The 20,231-nt window shown below is 46.6% G+C and overlaps 1 protein-coding gene across 1 annotated transcript in view; it reads left to right on the top strand.

Annotated features, from left to right (window-relative positions):
• Window positions 1-2,165: 2,165 nt before the first annotated feature.
• Window positions 2,166-20,231, top strand: part of BLK (BLK proto-oncogene, Src family tyrosine kinase) — a 27,911-nt gene continuing 9,845 nt past the window's right edge. Inside the window, exons 1-7 of the mRNA XM_009887940.1 lie at window positions 2,166-2,267; window positions 4,356-4,404; window positions 10,888-10,981; window positions 12,018-12,116; window positions 13,369-13,472; window positions 19,402-19,551; window positions 20,055-20,207. Coding sequence (XP_009886242.1) covers window positions 2,166-2,267; window positions 4,356-4,404; window positions 10,888-10,981; window positions 12,018-12,116; window positions 13,369-13,472; window positions 19,402-19,551; window positions 20,055-20,207 — 751 coding nt within the window. The remainder of the gene's footprint in view (window positions 2,268-4,355; window positions 4,405-10,887; window positions 10,982-12,017; window positions 12,117-13,368; window positions 13,473-19,401; window positions 19,552-20,054; window positions 20,208-20,231) is intronic.

Raw genomic sequence — 20,231 nt, 5'->3', positions numbered from 1 at the left:
AGGAAACGTTGTGGCTGATTCAGTGGGTGAAACTTCCCCTCCAACCATGTTGTCAGTGCCCAGAGCAGTGCTGAGACCCGGCTACAGATGTATGGGTCATCTGTAAACTCAGGTCGGAGAAGAGCTGAGAGAAGTTTAGATGCGGAAAAACTTTTGATTGGGGAGAAAAATGTGTATTGGGCTACCCTGAAATATTTCACCAATGTCTTTCATTTTGCTCACTTTATCAGTGACAATAAAAATGAGGCAGAAGGGAGAAGGTATTTCAAAAAAATAACACCTTAAAATATTGGGATGGCTCTGTTAGAAACCTCATTTCAGAGTCCCAGTTTTTGAAATATTAGATATGTGCTAGAAAGGAAAAAAAAAAAAAAGTTGCTTTTCCTGGAATAATTTTTTCCTGCAAGTCTGGTTTGTCGGAAGCTTTTTTGAAGCTATTGGAGTCTGACCATCACGACACAGCACCAGACTGACATTTGGGGGAACTGACCAACTGCATTTGTCCCTCATCCTCCAGTCCCTGATTTTCCATGTTCATTGCAGACCTTGAGGTTTTTTCGCAAGAACAGGAGCCAATGTGTCTTTGTTTAGCTACTAGTATTTGGGGTTTGGGTTGTTTGGATTTTTTTGAACGCGTAGCCCACACCTTTCAATCCCTTTGGTTCAAAGCAGGAGCCGGGGCAAACTTTGGCACTGGACGGTGTAAATATCTTATATACTTGTGGCTACAGCACTTCAGTAATGCTGGCTTCAAATTTTTCAGGTTGTTGAACATGCTAAATTTTCCATGGTTTGACTATCTTGGCTACCCAAATCCAGTATTTTGCTAGAATTATTGACTAGAGCTGGAATTACATTTCTGGGCTGGAAGTTAAATGAGCCCTCAAGCACAAGTGTGGAAACCCTAGTGTGGAGCAGAGGATAGTCTGTGGAAAGGGTTTGATTAATTTATGTCTAGTGATCCTTGAGGTGTCCATAAGGTCTGAGACACGCAGATGGGGTTGGAAAACATAATCCATGATGTATGGGAGACCCACAATTTGTGAGACCCCAGGGCACATAGAATGATTTAGGTCAGAAGGGACCTTGAAGATCATCCAGTTCCACCCCCCCCTGCCATGGGCAGGGACACCTCCCACCAGCCCAGGTTGCTCCAAGCCCCATCCAACCTGGCCTTGAACACCTCCAGGGATGGGGCAGCCACAGCTTCTCTGGGCAACACGGGCCAGTGCCTCACCACCCTCACAGTGAAAAATTTCTTCCTAATATCTAATCTAAATGTCCCCTTTTCCAATTTGAAGCCATTACCCCTCATCCTATCACGGCACGCCCTTGTAAAAAGTTCTTCCCCAGCTCTCCTGTAGGCTCCCTTTAGGTACTGGAAGGCTGTTATAAGGTCAACATCAAAAGGTGCATTGCATGTGGACAACTGAGTCAAACCTTAGGCCCACACTTTACAGGCAGGAAGGATGCAAGCTACACCACGTTTGACTCCCTAAGCCTCTTGCAGTCCTCCAAAGGTCCCGTGCCTTCATGGACAAGCTGAGTGCGTGTCTCTGCTGCTTAAGCACAAGGAAGGGTGAGTACCATGCAGAGAGCTACCACATCTGTGTGGTGCTCTTGCTGCATGGCAGGGACATGACCTACAGAAGGCACTGAGCGTCATGAGGTTTTGGTCTGGGGACTGTATGACACTCTTGAAGCCCTGGTACATCGGAACAGCTCAGCACAGGGATATTCCCCAGGATCTACGGCACCACCTCTTCGACCCTCCAGCAGTGCATGCATGCGGCATCACTCAGCTCTGGAGCAGGTCTGCTCAGTACTGGCTGGGAGTCTCTGCATTGGACAGGGCATATATCCAAAGCAGTCATTGGTGCTTACTTTTTTCTGGTAGCTTATAGTGTCTGTCTGAGCCTCATCTGCAAAGTGTGAAACACCAGAGTTGTGTGGGAACAGAAACTATGGGGTTCACAAGGTCCAAGGTAGTAGGAGGACTGTAGACAGAATGATTTTAGACTCTTCTCTACACTATCCTGTTGCCCTGCATTCTCATCTTCTCCAACTTGTTCTTCATGAGTGAGAAGACTGTTTTGTCCCTCAGTGCCTGCCCCTTTTCCCAAGAGCAGTCTCATTAAAAAGTCATTTCTGGTCTTTCTTCCAGGATGGGGTTGCTCTGGAGCAAAAATCAGCTGACATCCAATGAGAAACACGCTTCTGGAAGCAACCCAAAAACCAAGAGTAAACCTCCTCCCGCCCCACCAAAGGTAAGCCTGCGGTTTTGTGTCCTTTTGGGGTCCTCCACAGCTCGGTTAGTGTCTGGAGTGATGCAGGCAATACTTGTGTGTGCTAGCAGGAACTTGAGAGCTTCTGTTTCCTAAAATTGGGTCACCAATTGGGTAATGATGTTCCAAAGCAGAAAACAAATGTTTACGCCTGGCTTCCCTCCACGAGATCCTTAATATGGAGTGAACTGTTCCATCAACCCTTTCTTGCTCCAGGTTTTTTCTCTGTCAAAAAGGATGCCATTTTCTCTCTGGGGATATGTTATGGCCATGAATTCCCTGAGTGGGCTATGGATGGTGGTGCTCTGAAAAGCTATGTCGTGTCAAGCCTGGCGCAATTATTTGCGTGGGCTGGACTGGAGAACAGTTCAGGATACAGGGAGAGAAGGTGCAGAGGCCACTGCCCTGTGTGTCCGGCATTGCTTGGACACAAGTCCTCTGAGGCGATCCCCACACCTCTTAGACAGGGCTGCTGCCCTCAGCACTCTGCAACCCAAGCTGATGTTGCTGACTTGCAAACGGCATGAAGATGGGTCAGACTCAGGCTAAGATTCAAAGATGCAAACCACAGCGGAAACTTTACCATCAGGGAGGACAACAGGTTCACTAAAAAAGGTCTACGGCTAACCTGTGTTGGGGTGGGCTGAGAATCGGGAACACTGAGCATCTGCTGCTCCCTTTGAATTCCTATGGACTCTCCTTACATGGACACACATCAGTAAGACACTGGGATCAGATTTAGGAGACTTCAAATGACAGACCCCTTGTTTAAACCTAGGAAATCACTTTATCTATCTGCCTGTGGCTGTACAGAGGACATTAAGTTGTTTTTTCTTGCCCTTGTCAGTACTACATCCAGCAGCTAGCACAAGAAAAACCCTAGATGCAACGGTCAAGTGAAAACCATCTTGGGTCTTGAGGTCTCAGAAAGGGGGAGGAATTGCCTATCATTGTTTTTTATGACAGGTAGAGATGGTTTTTTCTCCTTTGGTTTAATTTCTGAGTTCTTCCATGGTTATGTCCAGTTTTAATGACAGCAGACATCAGATTGACCAAGAGGATGTTCTGTTCTTAAATTTCCTTCTCTCCAGCTCACTGGAGAGGAGCTGCTATCAGTGTAAATACAGTATCATCAATCACCTTCTGACACTCGTTTTTTTTTTGCCATGAGCACTAAGCTCTCACATGTCAGGGGAAGTCCATATTTCTTTCAGCTAAATTAGAAAGGGCAGTGGGTGAGCAGCGCTCCCAGCCCACACTGCTGCTAACTAGGAGTCAAAGGGTGGTGTGGACAGAAAGCACTAGATGTTTTTAATTCAGTGGTCACACACCCACTTTAATCACTAGGCATTGTACCTTGGACTGATCACAGGATTGACGTTTGAGGCTGGGTAGAGGTCAACAGAGCCCACCTGACCATTTCCATACAATTAATCTCTTAGCCCACATAACAAGGTGGTTGCATCCCAGCTGCTCATTAGGAGTGGTCTATGGTCAATTGGCCACTCTCAGGGTGTGGGCCAAACCAAACCAGCGACCATGTCAACGTTTTAAAAGTGTGCCTAGATGAGTTGCAGTACCTTGCTGCTGTTTTATTTGCTAATATAGTCACTGCCTCTAATTTTTGAACGTGTCCCTGAGCAAAGGACGTTCCACGAGCCTTGGGACAACCACGGCAAAGAGTATCCCGGGTTTTCTGCTGCAAATAATATTGCAATTGTCATTTCTCAATGGGACCATTAGTGTCACATCCCCCATTGATCCGAAATCTGGCATCAGTGAACAAGAGTTAGATAGAGCAGGGTCTGAATGAGTGGGGAGCAGATTTGTGTTTTTATTCTGAGGGGAGCCAAGGAGTATTCAAGCCGACTGTCAAAACAGCAATGAACACATCATGGCAAAATGTGCTAAAGCCATCATGACACATACAGAGCCAGATGCAGGGACTGCTGGCTGACTACAGTGGGCTCCAGATCAGACTCCCACTCATCTGTGAAGCTCAGAGCAGGTCTTCCTGCAAACACAGCAAAGTAATAAATGTCTTCTTTTTTCTTTCTATTTCTACCAAAGGGCAGAGAATTTATCAACATCCCTCATCTAAATCAAGCCTCTGTACAAGGTAAGATTCTTAGCTCAATTGCTAAGAACTTTTATCTCTGTTTTCTTCACCTTCCCCTGGGGTTTTGCAAGGTGGTGGTCCCCCAACAGCAGGTCTTGAGAACAAGCCGTCGTGTCGCAGGCGTGCGGTTTCCGTATCTTCAGCATTGCCGGGCAGGGAATTTATCAGTGTGTTTCGGAAGATTCAGTTTACATCACTAAGCATTTGTAGCTGCCAGTTACCCCTGCTCATCAAAGAAATTAAGAGGGAAAAGCACTCCTTCTTCATCGGTCGAGCAAAGTGAGATCTGAGGCATCAATTGCATGAAATTTCTCTGTCTGCTGCCTTGTCTGCAGCGTGACAACTGGTGGATGCTACATCCAGCCAGCTGAAAATTTCAGAGGAAATAGCAGGCATCAGAGAGCCCAGAGAGACTACAAAGAGAACGAGAAGAAAGGAAAGAGTATAAAATAAGGATGCACAGAGCCCCTGCTTGGAGACTGTTTGTTGGCTTCATCCACCTCTGCAATTATCTGCGGGTCGCAGATGGCGTTTGGTAGATGATTGCCTTTTAGCAGGAAGCCCTCTGCTACCGCTGCCCAGCCTCCGACAGCAAATTGTGTGTATTTCTGTCAAAGAACTTTTGCAGATTAAGGACAGAGAGACAGAATTAGAAGAGGGCAAAAAATAGAGAAAGCTTGGAAGAAAACAGCAACACACAGAAGTTCCTTACGTGGGTGAAAGTGTAGGTTAGGGGAAACAAGGCATGAGGAAAGGAAAAAGCGGGGTGACAAATAAATAGGATGGGTAGAAAAGCAGACCTAGGTCTTCTTAGGTCTTGTGGATGATGATGGAGGGTCTCTGCCATGGGGCAGACAGAGGAACTCCTGCAAAGTCAAAATATTCTTCAAAGTTGACATTTGTTACGGAGTTCAAATTTGTGGGAGGAGCAGCTCTTCAACCATGTGAATCAGGGTACCTTTCTGTGGGATTATCGTTTTTCCACAAAGCACGCTTGCTTTTGCAAAATTGTTTTCAGGGCACATTTCCAAGTGGCCGTGCTATCCTGCCTCCGCAGCTGAGCAGTCATCGCCAGTTTTTCACAGGGGTTTTATCAACCTTCTCACTCTGGTGAGAGGCACAACAGAAGCTACCTTCAGGGAGGCGGCTTTTACTTCTGCTTCATGCCAGAAGGCAGAAGTGGAAAGATGCTAAAAAATGCGCTAAATAGCATGTTAGCCATTTTCAGGTCTCAAAAATATTTTGATTTGTTGGGTTCAGTTCCAGTTTTGGAGGAATACTCACACTGACAGTCTGGGGAACTTTTTATTTTTCTCTACTGGTGCCTGAGTTTCCAGAAATAGTGCTATGCCTGACTCTGTCCTGTGTGGCAAAAGGGGCTGATAGGAACCATGCAAGATACTTGCGATATCTCAGATATTCGCGATATCCAAGATACTCTCACGAAAGAAGGCAATTCAAGTGAATTGATAGAGAAAGCACAAAATTCAGGCAATTCAATCATATAAAAAAAATCAAAGAACTGAACTGTATCCTGTGGGAGCACTTCAAGCTCAATCAGGCAAAACTACTGACTATGGAAGTGTGAAATAATATAACTTAACCCCCCTTTTTTTTGGTCTTTTTCTTTTTTTTGCATTCCTTGCGTTTTGATTTTTTTTTTTTTTTTGGTGATCCTAGTGTTGTGCAACTTGTTTCACAGTTTCAAACTTTCACACCACTGTCTCAGAAATCATTTATTTACTTATTGTTAACAAAAGCCTTATTCCTCCTGACGTTATTTAGCTTAATGGAAGTAACACAAAGGCAGGCAGGGAGTATACACCTCCGGATTCGACTGTGGTGTTGTCAGCAGCGCCAGTCCACTTTTCACTTGGGATGGGTTCTTCCATCGTGTGAGTCTCTCGTTCCTTTTACCCTGGTTTCCTAAGCGCTCACCGTGTCTTTAAGGTTGGGTCTATTATCTCAATAGGGCCAAAACCTCACCTTTAATTCTGCACCTCTAAAGCTCGCAGCGCAGCACAGTCTTGGCCCACGGTGGTGATTCCCAAACACAGCAGCTCCATTGCTACAGCTGCTGCTATTCTTTTGCGTTGGATAGATAAGGCATAGCAGACAGGTAGAATAACCCCTGCCCTTGCCCTGCCAGCTGCTCACATCTGGATTTAAGGACCGCTGGTGGAGAGGGCTGGTTGGTCGGGGTGTTTGTCCTCCGGCATTATAACAACCTGCAACTGCACAAAGAATCGGTCTCTCTGCGAGGCTGTTTCTTCTGATTGAGGAACTGCAACTTCTTACAGCTCTTTTCACTTGCTTTTGGCTAACCATAGTATGAATAAGACTTTCAAGGGTGGGAGCTAAGCGTGCTCTGGAATTGAGGTCTTTTGAGGCACCTCAAGATGAGCATCAAAGCCCTTTGTTGTTTCGTTGCTGTTCCCTGAGTATGGATTTGAGTTTGAAACGAACGCTGTGAGAAACATGTTTTTGAGCTTAATTGGAAATAGGAGGGTTTTTTTTCTGCTGAAAAGGATGACTTTTCAAAGAGAAATTAAAACTTCTCATCAAAAATGGTCATTGCCAATCAAAAGCAAGAGGGGGAAGGAAGGTGAGAGGGAATTGCCCAAAATGTTCAAATTTCCTGATAAAAAAAATTATGACTTTGGGTAGGACATGATTTTAAAGGGAAAGAAGATATTATCTGCAAAAACATCCACTGTGTTGAAACACAAGGCAGAAAGGTATTTGGCAGAAAGCACTCTTGCAGTGCAAGCCTGGATGTCCCAGGAGACATCTCCCATGCCGTCACACCTGGGCTACCTGACCAGATGGGAGATGCAACAGTCCCAACCCATCATCTCCTGCATCTCCACCAACGGGATCTAATGGCGTTCCTCTTGGTGACAGCAGCAGCTATGTGTTTTGAAGGCATGCTTTTCTAGCACATGTTTACCTTGGTGAACCAGCTCGTGCTGCGCTGAAACAGAAAGCTGGGCTCATTTTCAGCAGCAGTAACTATAGCTCAGTGCACCCAGCTGGCCAACACACATGCTGCAAGTTGTCATTTACCCCACAGCCATCCTAGCACGGCTCTAAATCAGTTGACGGTCCTCCAGGGGACCCTGGGTGCAGTCTCAGCCTGGCTCTGTAGCTGTGGAATGGTTGCAAAGACTTTCCATCCATGATGGGGTGGCAGTGGCAAGACTGTTGGAAACATTTCTGTTAAGCCATCAAACTGGCACTCAGCCTGTGCAAACTGAGCTGGTATCTAACTTTCCTGACAGCAACTCCGAGCCAAGATGTGTTTGGCTCACAATCAAAGTCTCCGGGCTGTGAGCATTATCTGTAAAGCGCTCATTCCCCGCAGCCCTGACGGCTTCCCTGTGTCGGGTGCTGTAGAGTTGCTCATGACCTAACTTGATCAAATAGGCCAAGAAAGTATTATCGACGCTGTTTCTCAGTGGGGTGACAGGCGCAGAGATGGGAAGAGTCACTTTCATCATGAGATGGCAGGTCTTGCTGGCTTGAGTAGAGAGAGCTTTTCTTCTGGCTCGCTTAAGTGTGCAGTGTTTCTCAACACCTATGTTGAGAAGGGGATAAGAGGTGATCATAATATTTTTTCAGTGTATAAAACCTTTTTGTCCTTGCTATATTCGCTCTTTTTCTTTTTCCCTCTCTCCTTTTTGGTTTTTGTTTCGTTTATTTGTGTTTACGTCAGTTGCTTCAAGATCAAAACTACATTTTTCATTTCTGGAACACACAGCCGCTCTGTGCTTGAAGATGTTTACACATTTGATTCCATTTTTTCAAAGTAAAAGTGTGTCCACTGCATTATTTTACTTCCAAGAAGAGCAAGATGGTGCATGCAGATGAACATATTAATTGTGGACACCTTGCAGTAGGCACGTGCCCAGAAACCTTTCATGTCAGTGAAGCTGCGTGATAACAATTTCCTCAAGGAGGCAACACGAGTTTGGGTGCATTGCTAAGGTCAAATACTTTGAGATGCCTCAAGGGGAAGCCCCCAACCATGCAAGCTATTTTAGGACTTCAAAACCTTCTCCCTTGTGACCGATCATCCTTTTCCCCATACGTAGGAGAGAGTGAGGCTCTGCTGAAACTTCTCATGGATCTTCAAGTTCCTCCTTGCAAGCCTGAAGGGAACTGCTCAGGGCTTTGGTTTACAAAGCTACGTTTCCTCCCACGCTGACCCTTTCTCCTCCCTCCTCTCCAATAAACCGCCGGGAGAGCAGCAGCCAGGCCTTGCACAGACACAAAACCCAAGTTGCCCCAGAGACACGTTATCTTGTGATGACAAAGGGCCAGTCTGGCTCTCTTGCTGGTGGCATTATTTGAAAAGGTCACACAGAGACTGTGGCTTGACAGTCTGTTTTGAAAAATGCTATTTATAGACCGTCCATCGCTCTCAGTGCATTAATTAGTCTGTGTACAAGCTAAAACCTTTCTCCAGCAAATACTCTCATTTTTCTTTTTTTTCTTTTTCTTTTTCTTTTTCTTTTTCTTTTTCTTTTTCTTTTTCTTTTTCTTTTTCTTTTTCTTTTTCTTTTTCTTTTTCTTTTTCTTTTTCTTTTTCTTTTTCTTTTTCTTTTTCTTTTTCTTTTTCTTTTTCTTTTTCTTTTTCTTTTTCTTTTTCTTTTTCTTTTTCTTTTTCTTTTTCTTTTTCTTTTTCTTTTTCTTTTTCTTTTTCTTTTTCTTTTTCTTTTTCTTTTTCTTTTTCTTTTTCTTTTTCTTTTTCTTTTTCTTTTTCTTTTTCTTTTTCTTTTTCTTTTTCTTTTTCTTTTTCTTTTTCTTTTTCTTTTTCTTTTTCTTTTTCTTTTTCTTTTTTCTTATTATTTTTATTTTTCCTTTCCTTTTTCCTTTCCTTTTTCCTTTTCTTTTTCTTTTTCACCATTGTGTTTTGGTTTGATTTTTGTGTTTGTGTGCATGTGCTGATCCTCTTCGTCAAGTTTGATCTACCCCAAAATAGCTGCTCATTTCTGCTTCAGTAGCTGCGAGCCTGCAGAGCACATGTGAACGGTTGCACAACCTCTCCGAGAGCAGCACCGTCACAACCCGGGCGTGCAAAGGTAGCAATTCAACTGCAGCCCGCAGAGATCTGCCCGGGGAGGGTGAGCAGCCACCCGGCACACATACCAGGCAGCAGCTTTGCCACGCACAGCACAGCAAACATGCACCAGAGAGTGAAAGTTCATTTTGCCATGCCAAAACTTAGGCTCGACCAACATGGCTGGAGTAAAAGCAACATGGTAGGGTAGAATCACAGAATCATAGAACCGTCTAGGTTAGAAATGAGCATGAGGATCATCAAGTCTAACCGTCAACCTAACACTGCCAAAACAAAACCACGTCCCTCAGCACCACATCTACATGTCTTCTAAGTACCTCCAGGGGTGGCAACTCAACCACTTCCCTGGGCAGACGGTTCCAATGCTTAACAACCCTTTCTGTGAAGAACTTTTTCCTAATATCCATCCTAAACCTCCCCTGATGCAACTTGAGGCCGTTTCCTCTTGTCCTATCCCTTGTTACTCAGAAGAAGAGACCGACCCACCCTCGCTACACCCTGCTTTCAGGGAGCTCTAGGGAGCGATAAGGTCTCCCCTCAGCCTCCTTTTCTCCAGTCTGAACACCCCCAGGTTCCTCAGCTGTTCCTCATAAGACGTGTGCTCCAGACCCCTCACCAGCTCCATTGCCCTTCTGAAGGATAGGGGATGGGGATGCAGACTTGCTCACAGACTTGGTCCAGGTGGGTTGCAAGCAAAATGGGAGACACAGAGCACTGGTTTTGTGGTCTGGAGCATCTAAAGTGCATCAGGGCCAGGGAGAGGGAAGGGGATCCTGGAGCATCCACCACCCCCTTGAGAATTTCAGTGGAGCGGAGCAGCCAGGTGCTATAGAAGTGCTGGTTCAAAAGCAGCAGCATGACTTAAGCATGATGCCACATCTGCAAGGAATAGTCCATAAAAGATACGTACAAGATACAGTCTGAGTTGAGAGCATCTAGAGGGAGAGTTGAATCCTACCAATAGGCTCGAATAACAGAAACTGAGATGACTTTATACCTTTTTCAATAAGAAAGCCTTATCTTTCTGAGTCAAATCCCAGGGAAAAGTTGCTACAGCAGTTTTCATTTGCCGCTGTGTAAAACAGGCCAAAGACTGACAGGTTATTTATGACCCTTCTTATTTCACGCAAACCGTTTTTTCTTTGTTGACACACTGGGTTTTGTGGATAGAGGGGTCTGGAGTGTTTAAAAACACATACACAGGAAGCACTTTGGTGAATCAGCATTAGTGCCCCAGCAGAGGTTGTGGTTGGCAGGAAAGCTGAGTTGATGGAAAGCTTGGTTTTTGGGGGACCGGGAGGTTGACAGCCCCTGTGTGCATGGGGGGGAAGTGCATCACCCCAGGCAGGGGGTGATGGCAGGGAACCATCTGGATTCAATAGCACTGCTTCTTCTTTCAGATAATTTTATTGTGATTGCACTGTACGATTTCCCTGCCTCAAGTGACCGTGACCTGCAACTGGTCAAAGGGGAGAAACTTCAAGTCCTCTCCAAGTAAGTGACCTTCTGCCAGAGGGGATCTGAAGATGAGCATGGTGTGGCCGGGAAAGGGGGGACCTTGGGCTCAGACACCAATTTACAGCTCGCCAGAGTTGAGCCTGTGTCTTAGCTTTGCTCCAGGGTGTGACTATGGGTACTCTCTTCTCTCTGCAAGGCGAGGAAGGTGACACTTCCATGGGTTACAGATACTTATGTGTTGAGTAGTGTCCTTGCCTGGATACTACTGGGACCTTCTTCACTGCCGGTGTGCGTGGGCGCAGAAGTAGCATAAATAACAACAATCACCTAGCTCCTGTTTCGTATTTTGTGCTGATCGTGCTTTTGCAAAGGATGTGGGTTGGGTGTAGTCAGAGGAAAGGACTGAATCAAGCCAGAGAGGCATGTGGCTTCATTTCACCATCTTCTCAAACCCACCAGAGAAGAGGCTGGCAGTCCAGCTGATCAGTCCGTAACAGGGAAAAGGTGGACTTGGGTGCCCTGGTCATTTGACCTTGTAGAGCTGCTCCATCTTTGCTCACCCTGTGAGGTGGCTTCCAGAAGCTACATTTCTCACTCAGATGTTGTGGACTGGGACCCATGGGGTGGGGGAGACTGCTGGGCAAGGATGGCTTTTGGTCACGGCTAGTGGCTGAGTCAGTGGTGGGAGAAAAAAGCAGTGGGGTCCCCGGCAGATAAAGGAAGGAGCAGAAAGGACGAGCTCCGATGTCCCTATGCAAGGGACAAACCCACTGTGACCCAGATTTGCCTCCTCTCTCTTGGGGTGAGTGACAGATGTTTGAATCTGCGGACACTTTGTGCTTCCTCTGCATTTATGGAAAGAGACTTTCGCCTCCAGAAATCCCTTAGACACTAATAGCCTTCAACCTGGTGGTGGTCCTAGGAAATCAAGAGGGATCTGTAGAGTGGATTAAGGAGTTCTGGCCTATTTGCAGTGCTCAAAACTCAAAAAAACCCATGCTGTCCCCACAGCCTTAGCTTGTCATGAAACCTCCTTGGGCAACTCATGTTTTCTCTTCTACTTGCTTTGCAGCGAGGGGGAATGGTGGCTGGCAAAATCCCTCAGCAGCGGGAGGAAAGGTTACATCCCTAGCAACTTCGTCGCACAAGTAGACAGTTTGGAAGAGGAAAAGTAAGTGCAAAAGCCTATAAATGGTAAACACTCCTGCAGGGCCTTTCTGAAAAATGCTCAGTCTCTCAATGAGCCACGGGAACAGCTTTACTCGATGGTAGGTGTCAGGAAGGTGTCAGTGATGGGCTGGATGGCAAGGGGTCTTCCATCATCCCCAACGATGCAGCTCAAAAGTTCAGGACAAGTTTTAAACCCCATGGGGGTGCGGAGCAGAGAGGATGAGGTTGTTACAGGGAAAGTAGGCAAAGACTCCTGTCCCATTAAACGCACTCACTGTGGAAAACAAAGAGTTAGGGGAAAGAACATAAAGGTTACATTTGCACTGCTAAATCAGCAGTGCCAGGGACCATCCTCTGGTCCCACTGGGCCAATCCACCCACACGCATAGTGTTAAACTTCCTCAGCCCCCAAGAGGGTGTCCGTAGGCAAAGCTGGGCTGGGAATCACTCAGGAAGAGTGCGTGGATCCAGGTCTCGGGTGTGCCAGGGACCACGCTAACAATTTAATGGGACAGACACTGAGTGCCAGTGCCCAGACCCACAGGTTGGCACTGCGTGTTTCATTAGCCCAGATGCAACCTTCATGTTTCGGTCACCACAAAGAGAATGGCAAGAAAGACTAGAGCCAAAAAGGTTTATTATGCCTATAATACAAGCAGCAGAAGGAATTATTTCCATGACTTATTCTACTCCATGGCGTTCAGCTATAAATCATCAGCCCTGCTTGCAGTCTGCTCTTGGAGGGACATAGCCATCACCAAATTCAGCAAATATTTAACAGCACACAGAAATGTGGTTGAGATATAAATGCTTTTTTGTATCCAAAGGGTATATTTAAATGGCTATGGACACCCTAACACTCAGCCTCCAGCCCACGTATCTGCTTTATATGCAGCCTGCCCCAGCACTGCTCAGAGTAAGCCATGGGTCCCAGCACACCTCAGAGGCTGTGCCTTGGCTGAGCTTTCACTCCTCTCGCGTACGAGGTACCGCATATACCATCTACTCTGCTCTGGCTGCATTGCTAGGCAGTGAAACAAGCCCAAAGTGACAAAAATCTGGTGCTAATCTACTAAAACCAGTCTATTACCAGCACTTTCCAGTAGATAAAAAACTATTTGCTGATAAAAATAATCCACAGTTTCAGAGTGTGACAGTAAAAAAAAATGAACTAACTGGAAAGAATTTGCTTTTTTTTTTTTTTTTAGAGCTTTGCCTTTTCAAATAACGGTTTTGTCTTTTCTGTCTCCCAGGTGGTACTTTAAAACTCTGAGCAGAAAAGATGCTGAACGGCTGCTATTGTCTTCTGGTAACAAAGTCGGCTCTTTCCTTGTTCGAGAGAGCGAAACCAGCAAAGGTGAGGTCCACAGAGCCAGGATAGTTCCTTGTTATTGCCACGGCCGGGAAAACCTTTCAGACACGAGCTGCAAAGTTTGGCTATGTCAGTGTTTCTTGGGTCTGGTTGGGGGGAAATAGTGCTCGCCGGGCTCAGCGAAGCTGTAGGAGTGAAGTGGCGATTTGGAAGGCAAAGATTTGCTCATGATGCTGAGTAGTTCGGGCTGTGGTAAGGGTGGCTTTTGTCACCATAGTTTGTGGCAGAGATGCAGGAACACAGATAAGCAGAAAAGACTTTCCAAAACTGTGTAGGGGTTTCTTTTCCTTTTCTCCCTGAAGAAATGTTACTCTTTTGGCAAATGGAGAGTCTTCTATCCACTCTTGAAGAAGCGTTTCTCTTGCTTGCAGCAGAAACTTGCAGAATTTTGGAAAAAAGTCTTTTGGTGTAACATTTTCCCAGAGGAAATTTGTTTCTAAGCATGTGCCTTTACAAGTAACTCGTTCTGCTTGTATACTGTTTTCTCTGCTGCCTTCGTGGTGCCTTTGAAATAATCAGGCTTGGACTAACCACCACATTCTGCTTTTATGTTTATCCCTTTCCCAGTCTCCCCTTTGTATTGCACCCAGGAAGGGTAGGGAGCAACACACGTGCCATGCACAAGCCCAGCAGACACTCGTGCATTGTATCCAAAGGTCTGGGAAGGGGTGAGGTCCTCTGTCCACACATGATCCTAGTCTTTGTGACACCTCTAGATGCCACACGTGGATGGGATCAGACCTTTCCCTACCCTTGCTCCGGGCAATCACCCCCTACTTCTGCTACCCGCGAGCTGCAAGAACAGGATGAAATGACTCCTTGCAATTCTCTGAAGTGTGGGTGGGTCTAGGTCACGCAGGACTTGGACAGAGGTGGTGGAGTCCTGAGACCCAAAGAGAAACAAGCAGGCTAGACCTGATCTTTAATGCCCTGTCTCTGCTGTTTAGAAGCAGACTTAGCTGGAGGTGTGGGATATTCTGCATTAGCAGATGCGGTGTGCTCTACTCCATGAAAGTCCCATGTTAGTCCCAAATGGTCAGAGATCAGCTTCTGCTCTGAAATATGAGTCTCGCCTGTGCCTTTTCTGGTATTTAGTATCTGTCTTAAAATATGGCTTTAGACTGGCTACTAATGACGTATATTTTGCGTCATGGAGGAGGAAAAGAGGAAGAACCTGTTGAGTTCAAAGAGCAGGGTTAATTCCATAACATTGCTCTGGACATCTCGTGGTGGGTCACAAGGTACTTTACATTAGTGAATTCAGCTTCATGGCACATTTGGAGATGCAGGGCTTACTCTTTTCCCCTTCTCTTTAGAGAGCAGGAAGGTGTGGTTAAGGCAGATCAAACCGTCACCATGGCCATTCAGGCAGTCTAAAGCACAGGGTACTCAGGTAGAAGGTGATCACATAGGATGATTCAGAGCATGAGGTGTTGGAAGGAAAACCAGCCGTATTTTAAGACAGAATACTATTTTAATTTTCTTTGCACATCATCAGCAACATTTGACCTTCAGGTCCGAGCACTGAGTCGACCTAAGGGCAGTATCCCCCTCAGCTGCATGCACTGGAGGGTGGTTTTCTCATATTGGGTTGTCTCAACCACAGCAGGACGCATTCTGCACCCTGCCTGAGTGCAGCACCTATTCACAGCCCATCCTAAGCAGTGTCTTGTTTTGCTTATGGTTAAAGATCCTGGAGACCTGCAAAACTGCGGGCTCTGCTTTCACTCAACATCTTGCAGAGGCCGTGAAAGGCCCATTCAGCATCCTGGGAAGATGCGTCCTTGTCAAGACAGTGTGGGAAGCAGACCAGCAGTGAAATCATCGGTGGAGAGCTAGCCTTGCCAAAACTGCTGGAAATAAACAATTCTCCCCCTCAAGTAATAATCATTCTGAAACCTGCAGGAACACAGTCACACAGCTGTGCCGAGTCACGAATTCCTGGCTCGCAGCAAGACGGCTGCGTCTGTGCTCCCGGCAGGAGGGACCTCGCAGAGCTCAGCTGTCGTGTCCAGCTGAGCTCCTGGGTTTCCCATCAGGAAGGAGTTAAGAGCCTAAAGATACATTTAGGAACAGGAGATGCCACATGTGGTGGGACTCAGCCCGAGATGAAGCCATCAAAATGTAGACGTCACGTGTGGCAGTTCCCTGAGCTCCCACTGTAGCCAATGGAGCTTGATTTGGTCACCAAATCCTGGACCTCTTAAAGACATCTCCAGGTGCCCCACCAGAAGGTATGGTTTTGCACTGTATCTACCAGGACCATGTAGATGTCCCAGAGCAACTCAAGTGGTACCAGACACCCATGTTTAGGTGACTGAATCAGCCCTTGGTATGATGTGAACATCCTTTGCACCTTCTGTTGCTCTTTCTCATACAAAACCTGCCGCCCTTTGAACAGAAAGGACCCAAGAGCCCTTGTAGGATGGTTTGGGGATCCCAGACCCACAACAGGAGGGTCTGACCCTCAAAGCTGCCCAGGACAAGATTTGGTTGTGCTCACACTGCTCTGAGCTGGTGTCAAGTACAGGTGTGGACCTCTGTGTGTCAGCCCAGGTCTGTGCCAGGGTGCAATGTGGGGTTGTAGGACAGGTGAATGTCCCTTGTGGCTGAGGAGCAAGAACTCCTTTGGCCATCCTGGCTGTCATCAGGGTAGATTAGGAGCCCTGCCATCTGTCCAGTTCCACTTAACATTTTTCATTTGCTGCTGTCACTGGGAGAAGAGAGAACTGAAGCTTTTCTGCCCAAGTGCTTTGCCTTTACCCTGCAGGCCCCAAGGGAGCAGTAACCAGCTGTGGTGAATGACGGGCAAAGCTCTATCACACTCACTCCAGCAAACTAAACCCTGACTTGGAGTGAAATACAGTCATTAGCTCTAATGACAGGATAAGTATTAATGCTGGTAGTAGGCAGCTGATAGATTGGCCTGGAGGGTGCCCGGAGCCCCTGTCACCGCTGCATGTTGCACGTCACTGGTTTGAAAGATGCAAGAGGGTCTAAAAGGGTCAGTAGGGTCTGGAGAGGAGGTCCTGCAGGAGGGCAGGCGGTTGAGGTGCAACCACGCTAACATACAGATCAGGTCTCTTCTCCTCTGCTGACTCTCAGCCCCCAGGCACCCTCTTGCACACATGTTAGTCATTAATTCCTGCACTCCCATCTGCAAATGCTGTCTGTCGTCAGTGCAGCTGGGTTCACACCACGTTTGGCTCCTTCCTCTAGCAGGCCTTGCGTCGTAAAGAATCCCACACGTACCCTAAGCCACGTCCCAGGCATGCAAAGCACCCTCTTGGGCTTGTGCCATATGAGCCCAACACTGACGGGCTGCAGCCTGGTCTGCACGTTATTTCAATTGCTTTGAAATTAAAATAACATCGTCATCACTCTCAACAACAATAATAGAAAAAAATAATAACAACAAAAATAATACATGTATATGAATTATTGGTATTATTGTTGTGGTCGTTATTACGATTTTTATTATAAATAGTAGTAGTAATAGTAGTATTTGCAACTTAGGGTCACATAGGTATCACAGAGGAGCCGGGGGAGATCTGGGGCCAAGTCCTAGGGAGTGTGAATGTGGCTGATCCAGTCTAGCAGGACTTGTGCTGAGCACTGCGAACACAAGCCCTAGCAACACCTCTCTGCACCCACCAGGGACCAAATATCACTCCCTGGGAAAGACATCCTTAGCTGCGTAGTGACCTTTGGTCACTGAGACATAGGGTCCAAAAATGAGCCATTCTTTTGCCCTTCTGTTGAGGCTTTTTTTTTTTCCCCCATTGAAGATGTTTCAGGGATGTTCTCAGATGTTCAGCTGCAGCACTGATAGAGCCAAAAGGGCTTCCCAGGTCTGTCTTCTGCCTGATACTCATGGTGAAGGAGAGTTTCAGAAGAGCATTCTCTATTGTAAAAGAGCCCACCATGCTGATGCTGTGTGCTTCCTGGGCACTGTCTGTAACAAATCATTTCAGCTGGGACTTGCTCCTTAGGAAATGTGCTGATCACTGTCCCACAGAGTGTGTCCATGCAGGGAGATGCTACACTGATGCAATCAGACTGCTTAACTCTTTGACTTTGTTGTATGGAAAACAAAGCGCTGGGCTATTTTGTCCCTTTAGACTACAGTTAAGGTCTTACCTTCTGACAATTTTATTTTTTCTCCTGTTTCCCACCTCACATTATTAAGGAGCAGAGCTGGGAGCACTGATCAAACCCCGGGGGATTTCAGTAGTCCCCCAAAGTGTATTGGGAGAGCATACAACCATCCTGCTGTTTTATTGTGTTTTCTGGTTTATGGTTTCATACATTCTTAGGTGTCTATGCAGGAAATAAAACCTTGAGGTACTTGTTAGCAAATATTGTTGAACATGCCAGAGGTACTTTAGTGTAAAAAGGCTCTTGTAGCTGACTCCCAAGCTCACCATAGAAGGAGAACCCTAGGGTGTATGGAGGCACGGGTTGCACCAGGCATCAGGAAACCAGACTCAGAAAGCTTTGTGGTTCTCCAGTGAGAGTTTACAGTCCCGTTGGTGGCTGGCTTTGGTGGCAGAACCTTAACACAGGGTTAAGAAGGTTCTATCCCTCCAGCTTTTGTTTCTGTTCTCACCCTTACAGATACGAGATATGCCACCATATCTCACAGTCCGGTCTCTGCAGAAAGCGTTTCCCCCCCAAAACGACTGCTGGCACTTAGAAAAATTTCAGACTTTCCCAAATTCTGCTTGTAAAGATTTATAATCGCTGCAACACGGCAAATATCCACAGAGGTGGTTTTCTTTTGTTACTTTTTAAAAACGAAAATGGTTTCCAAACCCAATTTAGGGAACTGCTGGTGCTGCAATGGAGAAACACCGACCAGTGTGTGTTACATGTTAGTAAACTTTCCTCTCGCACGCAGGATTATGGTTTCAGAGTCACTGTGGAAGGCCCCACTTCTGCTTATGATCCTACATGACACATTTGTACTTTTTAACATACATAGCTTTGCCTTTTCAAACACTAAAACAGGCAGCCTATCAACCCGGCTGACGTATTAGACTTTTCACAGCCCAGCAGGCTTGTAACAACTTTCCCTGGAAACATGATTCAGACAAAAGGGGGAAAAAAAAACCCATTGCTAAGATGTATTGAAATTTACACTGGCATAGGCTGGAAGTTGCTGCTCTGTAGCAACATCTAGTGATGTTTTTGTGCACAAAAAAACAGCACCATGCTTTAGATTACAAACCCATTATAAGGAGACAATAGCAGGTTGGAGTGGTAGATGGTTGAGTAGCTCCCTTGAGGTCAAAAGGCACCTGAATCTAGACCTGAATCTACGCGTGGTTTAGCCACAGTCACGAGTTTATGGCTGAACAAGAAAATTCACCTGAACCCCCTTTCTGTACTCCCAGTTGAACCACTGACCTTGGCGCAAGGGTTATAGGGATGTGGGGACCTTGGATAATGCTGAGAAGGGACATGTATCTCTTGACTTTCTCTCTCCCACTGACTGAAATTCTGGTTGTGCTGGTGCGGTGGTTAAGATCCTCTTTGGCCCCGTGTTTGTACAGACTGGTGAGGCTGCAGTCATTTGTTTTGTCCAGATGAGATGGTGGGGTTGAGAGAGCTCAGATGGGATCTGTAAGAAGCTGGAGATGTGCTGTTGGTTGCTTCCTTGGGGCTGTTGGCCACGGCATAGGCAGGTCTTACTCAACCAAGCCTTGACAGGCCAGTTAAGCTCTGATTATCCTCTCTGCTTGACTTGAAGAAAGGGAAATTTGTAGGTTTGCGGTCTGGTGGAACTTGCCCTGAGAAGGCATCAGCAAGGGCTGGGAGAGGTGTCTGCAGCTGCAGGCAGGCAAGGGAAGAGGATGTAGCTGGTCCCTGGTCCTACTTGTCCTCACAGTTCACTCTTCTGCTCATTCTCCAGGTGCCTATTCCTTGTCCGTGAGAGACAGCGACTCTGCTCATGGGGACATCATCAAACACTACAGGATCCGCGCCTTAGATGGTGGGGGGTATTACATCTCCCCCAGGATGACTTTCTCCAGCCTGCCAGAGCTAATCCACCATTACAGCCGTAAGTTGTTTGCCTTCCCTAATGCATTTGTCTCCTAGCAGAAGGCGGGAGAGGGAGGGGGACAGAGGGAGGAGGACAGGTTTACTAGCCACCACCATCACCCCATCCACTGTCATGGGCAAGGTGTACTTCTCCAAGCAGAACTTGGGCAACTATGTCCTATCTTTCATCCTAGGACATTGCAAGGGTGAGCTCTGCCCACAGCTCTATAACCAGGGAGTGTCTCCCATCAGGAAAGGAAAGAGATAAACGTTGAATGGATATGCAGGAGGGATGCTTGGGAAGCAGGGTTTGGACTTGTTGGGCAGGAGAACTTTCTCTTCTATGGCTCCCTTTGAACTTTTTCCTTTCATCGAGTCCATTCTGGGTGCCTTGATCCTTGTGGATGAAACATTTGTGTGGTTGCAGAGCTTTTCCATGGGTTGATGACTCCTGGCATGTGTGGATGGAGGAGGTTAGCTCTGCCATCCCATTGAACTGTCCTGTGCTTTGTCCTCATACAGAGAAAGGGGATGGCCTATGCCAGCGGCTCACAGTTCCATGCATATCCCTGGTTCCCCAGAGACCCTGGGCACAGGACGAATGGGAGATCCCACGGGAGTCTCTGAAGCTTGTGAAGAAACTTGGCAGCGGGCAGTTTGGGGAAGTGTGGATGGGTAAGTATAATTCCCCTCATTCCA

The sequence above is a fragment of the Charadrius vociferus genome, unplaced genomic scaffold, assembly GCF_000708025.1.
Source record: "Charadrius vociferus isolate BGI_N301 unplaced genomic scaffold, ASM70802v2 scaffold36, whole genome shotgun sequence".
Taxonomy (NCBI): domain Eukaryota; kingdom Metazoa; phylum Chordata; class Aves; order Charadriiformes; family Charadriidae; genus Charadrius; species Charadrius vociferus.
This window is presented reverse-complemented; position numbering and strand designations above follow the sequence as displayed.